The sequence below is a fragment of the Beta vulgaris genome, chromosome 9, assembly GCF_026745355.1.
Source record: "Beta vulgaris subsp. vulgaris cultivar EL10 chromosome 9, EL10.2, whole genome shotgun sequence".
In the NCBI taxonomy this organism is placed as follows: domain Eukaryota; kingdom Viridiplantae; phylum Streptophyta; class Magnoliopsida; order Caryophyllales; family Amaranthaceae; genus Beta; species Beta vulgaris.
Genome location: NC_079210.1, coordinates 29,186,230 through 29,196,236, shown reverse-complemented (window position 1 = coordinate 29,196,236; position 10,007 = coordinate 29,186,230). Strand labels below are relative to the sequence as shown.

Genomic DNA, 10,007 nt, shown 5'->3' with positions numbered 1-10,007 from the left:
ACTGATGTTCAGTTAAAATGTCTTACTTTCCCCCCTTTTTTCATTCAAACGAAACAGTTAGTTATCCTCTAATTTTTTTTTTCTTTTATATCTTTTTCTATTTTTTGGTGTCCCCATGTCTTGCCTTATATAATACTAGTCTTACATGCACGCAATGCGTGCGATAACGTGTGATAACAAATGAAGTAAAAAATAAAATTAATTGGGTAGAAAAACTGTCTTTATATTTTGTTTTCTCAAAAAACTAATGTTCAATTTAAATGTCCTACTTTCCCTGCTTTATTTTTTCATTCAAATGAAACAGTTAGTTAGCCTCTATTTTTTTTTTCTTTTATTCCTTTTTCTATTTTTTGGTGTCCCCAATATGTTGCCTTATATAATAAAGATAGATAAAAGTTAAGTGGTTTGTAGGAATAGGCGTTGATTCTCCAGACAATAAAAATATTCAGATATTTGAAAAAGTTCTTTATACATATCAATCTAGACATGTTTGTGCTATTCAACAAGTTATCAAAAAATTTCAATAATGTAACAACATAAAAACTTACGAAGTAGATGAACCCCCAAAATTGTCAAGCAAAAGCGAAGCATAAAACAATCTATTCCATGTATCTGGGATTCCAGGAAGACACCAATGCCCACAATCAGTATAAGATGATAGATTGTGTTTATTTATTTGAACCCGAATCTTCCAGTCTTTATTTCGGTAGATGGAAGGATGTGCATCTATTCTATACTGCGACAATTTTGTGACATTCAAGTACTTGACTTGTGGATTGGTCATCCCCCTGACAATTCTCTCAATAACACGAATCAAAATATTAGGATATGAAGACTTGTAAGGCTCGTCCACGAGGGGTTGGGTTTTTGTGTAGCACCATTGGTTATACTGCGGAGATTTGTGCTCAGCTGAGATGCTTCTAAAAAAGACGGTTGTTTTTTGTGGGTCCACGTTTTTCTTGACCCAATTTGCCCATGTATTCATGCCACGTGTGTAGGCTTGGTGTAATGGCATATCCTCTATCAGCTTCCCTTTGTATTCAACCAAATCCCATCTGAAAAATTAGCAACCGCAAATTACTTTCTTCATTTCTTTTTAATTGTTACATTTACATTTTTCATGCATGATAATACAAAATTTTGCGGATATATGTCTCTAATTTTGCATTTCCAAAAATTATAAAAAGCACATATTTATAAAATTGAAGCTAAGACGAATCTAACAAGATCCCACATGATTATTTTTATTCACATATAAATCACAAGCGACGATCAAAGTGTAATTTGTGAATAGTGTAAAATGTGAAAATATAACAATTAAAAAGAAACGAAGGTAGTATATGATTAGTTACTTTCTCTTTTTCCTTAAAGTGTAATAATTTTAACTTTGACATTTTTGTATGCATCATTTTGATCTTATTGTGTTTACTAGTAATATAAAATGTATTATATAACATATTTTTGAGTTTGTCTTAATGATATGTGAAAATATTAACTTATATTTAATTAGAAAATTTATTTGGTCAAAGTTTTACATGACAAGCATCAAAGTCAAAGTATAGCACTTTTTTGAGTGAAATTAAATAAAGATAAACATATTCAATTCACCTTATACAAGTTAACTAGAATTATTTGCATGTTATGTGTGTGAGTCATATTAACGTTTTTTCTCAAATAGTTATTCATCAGTGTTACAAAAAAAATTGATTCGAACATCTATCTATTGATTATTTTTTATTTTCTAAATATGTTTTTCTTAAATCAATGTTCGTTGATTTTTTTAGTTATTTGTTCATCATTATTTAAATATAGTATTGAGAGAACAGAAGAAAGTTAGTGCTCCAATAAAGTGGAAGAACTTCTGATCAGATTCAATCATTGAATATTAACAAAGTGCAAGAGCTTGATTTATACTTCCTACGTTTCTAAATAAGTGCAACACTTCTTGTTTTCACATTTGTCAATACATTATTTTAACCATTAATATCTTCAATTATCAATAAGTAAAAAATATAAAAAGTTGATATTAAAAAAATTCACATTCAGACGAATCCAACAAGACCCCACATGACTATGTTTTTCCTAAAATGTAAATCACCAAAACTAATTAAAGTTTAAACTGTGAATAGTAAACACCTATGCAAATGTTGCACTTATTTAGAAACGGAAGAAATATAATAATAGAGATCACCGAATAATAAACAACATTTAGATTTTAAAATATTATCAATATAATTATTAACATGAAATTCAAGTTTTTATTGTTTCTTCTAATTGTTTTAATCAAGTTATATTGTCAATTTAATTTTTGATCAAAATTTTTCACATATGTAACTTGTAAGAAAAGAAAATCATTCTCCTTAATTTAATATTTAGTTCAAATTTCATATTTGATTCCATTCTTAATTTGTTCAATATATATGGCATGTAGGAAGACGAAAAGATTATTTAATATATATGGTCATATAAATTCAATAAGGATACTTCAGACTTTTTGTACAGGGACGACACCACTTTCCTACTCCCTTCGCTCACTTATATAATAGAGATAATATCAATATATTATAATTTTTAGTTATATAAAATTTTAAAAATAGTAATGCTCAAACATTGTGTATTGAGAAATTTGCAAATTAAGTTGCAACTATTAAGTAGTGGGGTCATGTATTCAATTTAAGTTAAAATTAATTAGGTTTATCAATAATTATGTATGTAATTAACATGGCTCGATTAAGAATTTTCTTTCCAAATTATGTTAAAATGATAGACTTCCTCATTAAAAACTGCTTGATTCAGCAAATACAAGAGGACTACGCTATATTACTCAATCTGGTTCATTCTAGTTTGTTCAAAGACGAATTTGATTTAACCTTATTTAATTGTATCTTATTTTCTTTAATATCTATAAATACTGTTGGCCTTCAATTAATGAAATTTCTCTTTCAAAAAAATAATGGATCCGATATTATGAATTACCATCGTTGATGGATCATAGTGTCCATTTCTAATCAATACATGTTTACATTACTTTTTCTGTTCTATACTATACTAATAGCCTAATAGGTAGTCTTTCATTGTCATTGTCATTGCCTTATTAGTATTAAGTGAGGCATGGCATACACGATTGGGATGAAAAGAGAGGATACATTCAACAGGTTTAGATTAGTACGTTATGTAAATATGGGTAAGGTGAATGTCAAATAAATACTTCCTCATCTTTTTTGAGATAAATGTTTTATTTTGACTTTTAAACTATGTACATGTGACCATGTTTTTTTTATATATAAATGTGATAGAAACTATTGTTACTATACAAAATATTAAAATCCTCCTCACATATATTTTTAAAATATGAACTCTTTTGTAATGTTTTACAAACAAATGGTTAGAGATGTTTATTGGGCAAAATCGTGTGTTATTATTTGTACGCATCAAAATGAGCTTCTAATATCTTCTTAAAAATTGAAGGGAGTATCTATTTAATTTCCCAATTTTTCTATTTTCTACCTATGGAATTCCTAGTTTAGTTCATATTTATATTTTCATTGATAGAATAGTGAATGATACTGTGCTCCCACAGGTTCACAGTGACACAGTAGATATCTCTTATCTTTTAAGCTTGCTTTATCGGGAAGTGAGAAATATCATTATCTTCCATTTGTGTCATTATTATCTAGTTGATATTTGTTGGTTATTTATTCTTTCCATTTCCATCAAAAGCATACTCTATCCGTTTACGCACCTTACTTTAAGGAAAAGAAATGACGAAAATATAAAAATATAAAAGATAACTAGGTAAGTGAAGAGAAACTGAAAAGTGCGATAAAAAAAACTAAATAGAAAAATAAGCATTATATTTACGGACGAGGAGTAGTAGAGTATGTATAGTTGTATACCATGACATTTACTACTTGATAACAAATAAACGACACATGCTACTTTGATAAGCCTTACCTATATTTAAGATACCTTATTTTAGAAAATAATTATTTATATATTCTTCTTAAAATCGAATCAAATTAACAAAATGTCTTTATGTTATTAATGAAAAACCATAAAAATTGGATTTTTGAAAAAACAAAAATACGTATATAATGAAACACATCTAACAAAATGCCATATTTATGTTCTTTTCTTGTAACATTACATTTGGTAAAATCATTTCAAAATAAAAATCCAAGCAATAAAATATATAGATGTAATAAGATTATACAGTAATACAACCTTGATTCATATAAAGATAACATAACCTTTATTGTATACACCATTTAAAATAGAAGCTTACGTCTCTTGCCTATCAACCTCCTTTCTATATATTTTTCTTTTTTTTTTCTCAATTTCAATCTACAGATAAATTTAACTTGGTTCTGGCAAGACTAAAGACGTGTTTGCCACAAGTATTTTAAGTAGCTTTTAGTATTTTGACTCGGTCAAAACATTCATTAAAAAAATAGTAGTGTTTAAGAACGTAGTAGTGTAACTGTGTAAGTAACATTTAGCGGTATATGTAGTGTTTTAGTAGTGCTTGTCATAAATTACAATTTATAGCTTTTGGGGTAGTTTTTAGTGGTGTATAAATTATATATTAATATTTTGTTTGCGATTTAACTAGTTATTTGTAAACACCTACTTTGACAACTTATTTTACTGAACATCAATATCTTATATCGCTACTTGAAGAATTAACAGCTACACACTAAATACTAATAACTACTAACACAACTAATAATTACTTTCACAGCTAAAATCTACTATCACAACTACTATTGTCGAACACGCTTTTATAGGAATAACAAAGACAAGCTACAAAAATAAAACAAAAAAGAATTAACCGCTGAAACAAAAAGTCTTCTCTTCCACCACCACATGGTGGTTATCTTCTCCAACCCTTTTTTTAACTCTATCTTCATAATTTGTACCTTATCCATAATATATACTTTCTCTTCTTCTTTTTTCTTAGACATGATGTTACCTTCCACTTAGAGCTGTCAATTCAATTACTCGAGTCGACTTCAAGTTGGATCATCTCAGGTTTCAAGTTATGTTCGGTCAGGTCATTACATCAAACTGGTCAGGTGCAGGTCAGGAATGGTCATAATTCGATCAGGTGTGTCTCGGTTCATTTATTCTTCCAGGTTCAATCGGGTTTGACGTAGTCAATTTCGGGACAGGTCATCTTTCGTGATCATGTGGTGTCAGATTGGATTTATTGCAGGTTTGTCGTGTGTGCTTTTAGGTCACTTTATGGTCGCTTCCGTGCTTAGAATATCTTATAATTTTGAAATCTTCAATACACTACTTTGAACATTAATATATTTAATCACAAAATAAGTAAAGTTAGTAATGATTAAATTGTAAGTATTTTTTTTGTCTGTTCTCAAATAGGTTTCACAGCACCTCCATTCGCAAGCACCTCCATTCGCAACAGAGGAGCTTGTTGTACTTGGGAATGCTAGGAGTGATCGTACGCAAGCCAGTGGTTCTTTTCAATCAATCAAGCGAGCCAATCGGTCAAAAGGGCTTGTCTCTATTCTTAATTTGATTCCCATTAAAGACTTGTGTTGTTCAACTTATTTGAATTTATTTAAAATCTTATAAAATAAGATAAGTGAAGATAAAACAAAATAAGTTAATCAAACGAACCATAATTTCTATTTTTAATGTAATTTTGGATAAGTAGAATTTTCATGAAGAGAAAGATCAATCTATCTTGTGTTGATCCGGTTCACATTAAAAATACTGTGGACCAGGCTTAGGCACATGCCCCACTACAAACTAGTCACTCCCACTTTTCAAAATCCACGATTTTCTCTCTCTTCAATAAAATTATCTATCTCTAAAATTTTGACAAAAACAGTTGTTCAGAACAAACATACACTATATCATGTTAAAATACACTATTATGTCAATACTATGACGATCGATTATGCTAATTTTATGCAATATATCATTTCAAAATACCGTATATCATGTCAAAAAATACTATATCATGTCAAAAAACACAACAAAACGCTATCATGTCAAAATACACTATATCATGCAAAACACTCGTGCCAAAAAACTCAACAAAACACTATCATGTCAAACACTATATTATTTTATATATACTATATTATTTTAAAATACACTATATCATTTCAAAATATACAATCAGAAAAGAGAATTTATCATAGGAAAGAGAAATTAACAAAAGATAGAAAGAGTGGAAGACTGAATGCGGTAAAAACGGAAAGTTGTAATCATTAAAATTCATGTGAAATGAATCGGGTGCATACTAGTGTGCATCAAGTTCGTATTAGTTTTTTTAGAAAAAGATATATCTCTATTTTTCTAATAGGAAAAGAGAACATATCTTTAGACAACTATAACTACTCTTGCTTGAATTTCAACACTCTACCAAACAAAGTTTAATTGAGGATAATTAGCAACGTACCCTTTTTTATAGCCCGATTGAGCCCACCACATGCCCGAGTTGAATATCATAATATCACCCCCAGGCCAGTACTCGGAGTTTGGTGAGAGCTTGTCGAGCATAAGAACCTTTTTGCCGCTTGAATGGTTTTTGTTGAGATCTACCAAAAATGGGCTCCAAAAAAACTCAACTGTAAAATTATATGCGTCCTGCAAATACAGGTTTATTAAATTCCTTAAAACAAATATAAAAAAGAAAGGAAAATAAACAAAACATAATCTTGTCCGCTGATAAGTGAATAGTATCATAATCCGGATATATTCCGTATTTTTGCGAATCTTTTAAAAATTAAGGGAACATTTTAGGTAATTTTTGCACTTTTTTCACAATGAGATCACAAATTTGCCACTATGATATAGTATATACATGGTGGGTCCGGCATATCAAAGTGATTAATTTGTAGATTCACTAAGAGAAAGATCGTCCCAAAAATACCTTACACTTCATTTGTTTTGTTTTAAATGCAACAAAAGAATATATTTCATAAAAAATATCTCTTTTTGTATTTAAAATGAAACGGAGAAAGTACTAACAAGTAAAATTTGGATTTAGCAAGTGTACCTTTACTTTCAAGGTGGTCCTGATGGATTTGCCTTCAAAACGGATTTCAGCTTTAGTAGAAGGATAAGGTATGGAGGAATACAGAATACAAGCAAGAGACTCCCACATGTTTCGGTTAAGCGAGTCCCCTACTAACACTATTCTCTTGTTTCTAAATCTTTCCAGCATGTCTGTTCCATTAAGCCTATGAATGTAACGGGACATAAATCAGGTTATTCATGTTTTTAATACTTACTGTAATCTACATTCCCTTTCTGTCAATTTAGTTGCTCCAGGCACTCAAAAAAAAAAAAATAGTTGCTCCAGATAATTTTTTTAAAATAAACGTTTATCAACTGTTTTCTAATTTTTTTATTTGCAGGAAAAAAAATCGTGTGTTACGTTAAAATCTTTTAAGGTACTCTAAGAATATCAAAATTTTAATTAAGTTCTCTTGAATATCTAGCTATAAATATTAATGATTAAGGTCTTGTTTGGTTCACATGGGAAGTAATTTCCCATGGGAATTTACATTTAATGGGAAATTCTTTCCCTTGTTAATTTCCTAGGAATTAGACAAAATTATTTAGTTGCCACCGTGCATTTCCTAGGAAATTAATCACCAAGGGGGGGCTTGGTGAGTGATTTCCCATGTTTTACGGGAAATTCTATTTCCCTTGGAATTTGTATTTCCTATGCTTCTCCCATTTCCCTCCAACCAAACACAACACTCATAATGTATTTCCTAAGAATTTGTATTTCCAAGGGAAATAGCTTCCAACCAAACAACACCTAAAGATTACAAAAAAAAAAATCAAACACCAATTTGACATTCTAACTTTATCATATACCCCACTTTAACATTAATTACTCTTTTCGTTCCACAATATACTCCCTATTCCTAATTTATACTTCCTCTGTTCCATAATAAGTGAAACATAGGTATTGGGCACAAGATTTAATAAACATCACTTTCAAAAGCCAAAAAGTCATAAAATACCCTTTTATTTTATCAAAAGTAGGAGAGAGAAAAGCAAACTACACAAATTTATGATGGGTACTATTGTCATTTTGTCACTTTCTTTTTACCATTTAAGGTATGTTTCACTTATTTTGAAACATTCTAAAATAGTAAGTGTTTCACTTATTATGGAACGGAGGAAGTATATTTTTTATGAATAAAGAAAATCTTCCAAAAAAGAGTTCCAATACATAAGAAAAAAAAAACACAGTTATAAGAGTATTGTTTGATTTGTCTAATTGAGAACATTGCAATTATCAAACTTTTATAATTTTTACTAATATGTAATTAAAGATATATTTATGATATAAAACATGTGTTGAGAAATGTGAAATAAACAAATAGAAAATCTATTAGGAAAGGATGTGATATTGAATAAATTACAAAAATTAATATTATCATATAAAATATCATAAAGATATTAAATTTCATATCTTCAAAAATCAACATTTGACAATTTTAATTGAAATTATTATGTTAAAAATTATATGTTTATACACGAAAAAGTGAAATTCATGCAACTTTATAGGAAACGATAAAACATAAAGCAACTAATTTGAGACATAAAGAATATTAGTTTATAATGTAATTTAATCTCGCGAGTAAGAAAATTCATACACACTTACATGGGTATATCACAATCTCGTGCTTCCCACACCCACTTTTGGTACTCAAAATCCGGCCTCCCATTACTTTGGCAACTCATCTTCTCTTCAATGAATGGACACCTTAATGGACAATAGCTAGGATCTACTTCCGGCTTATAAACCCATCTACCATCAAAGATGTCGCACTTCTTTTCAGGCTTATTATTCGTTGTTGCTTCCTCCACATTTTTAACTTCTGTTACAACATTTGGTTTCAAAATATCTCCAATTGTTGTCATGTTAGAACCCACATCCTTCGTATTAGCAATTATGCTAGCAATAGGTGGTGGTGGCGGCTCCTCAATTGCGCTAGTGGTAGGTGGTAGACTCGTGAAGCTCGGCATGGACGTCGTAGGCGACTGCTGTTGTTCTAGCACGGTAATCCTAGCATTTGACACCAGTGAATGTTGGTCATTTTCTGTGAGAAGGAGAAGAAGCATTAAGCAACTAATTAAGCTACCTATTAAGAAGACTTTCCAAGTGTCTTTAATGGTGGAACTCAATTCCATAACTTTGGGCATGTAATTTTCTAGTGCTTTCATATGGAAAAGTGCACTTGATTTTTTTTTGGTAAGAATAGAACTAATATGTCATAATTTTGGGGGCAGATATGATGACATGATAAGCACGTTGGATTGGAGGAGTAATAATTTTCCTTTAAATGGTGTAAACACAGTTTTCGTACGAGTCAGTGTCAGAGCTAGCTGTATTGAAAACTCCCTATGAAATTTTAGCTTATTGTTGTAGGGTCCTTCTACATTTTCACATGATAAATGTTCTGAATTTTTGTTGACTAAAAAATGGTTATGAAGTAAAAGATTTTAGTAATAGAGAAAAAGATTTTCACAAAAGGTAATGTATTTGCGTATGGTCAGTAAGGATTCACGTACCCGGAGTCTTTGTGGCTATGCTCTCTCCGTGGGAAAGGAACTACGATAAGATTCGGAATCCATGATTGAGATAAACTAGCTACTTCTTTTGGTTTTTTTATTTTCTAAACTATTATTTTGAAAAATGAACCATTAATTTTGATCAATAATTTTGATTTTTACAAGTAAAAATATAGGCAATTGTGGTCTTGTTAAATCTTTCTCGATGCGTATATTGATAATATCAAATTTTTATAATTATATAATTAAATGATATTGTCGGAGTTTAAATATAGACACAAGTCATGTTAAGTTTTCTTGCATACTTTATCATGATAATCAAGCGCAAAAGGATACAAGCTATGGTTGAGCCCAAATGAGAAAGGCGCAAGGCCTCTAAAGCCCAAAGTCCCATTATAAATATTCCCCTTGGTATGAAGATAGAGGTAAACTCATCT

At 29.9% G+C, this 10,007-nt stretch overlaps 1 protein-coding gene across 1 annotated transcript; it reads right to left on the bottom strand.

Annotated features, from left to right (window-relative positions):
* Positions 1 to 424: 424 nt before the first annotated feature.
* On the bottom strand, positions 425 to 9,374 carry LOC104883199 (protein trichome birefringence-like 38). The gene is made up of 4 exons (XM_010667679.4): positions 8,660 to 9,374; positions 7,034 to 7,217; positions 6,434 to 6,621; positions 425 to 1,055 (listed from the first exon to the last, which is right to left on the bottom strand). The coding sequence occupies exons 1-4, from the start codon at positions 9,220 to 9,222 to the stop codon at positions 545 to 547; spliced, it is 1,446 nt and encodes a 481-aa protein (XP_010665981.2). The 5' UTR covers positions 9,223 to 9,374; the 3' UTR covers positions 425 to 544.
* Between the last annotated feature and the right edge of the window lie 633 nt (positions 9,375 to 10,007).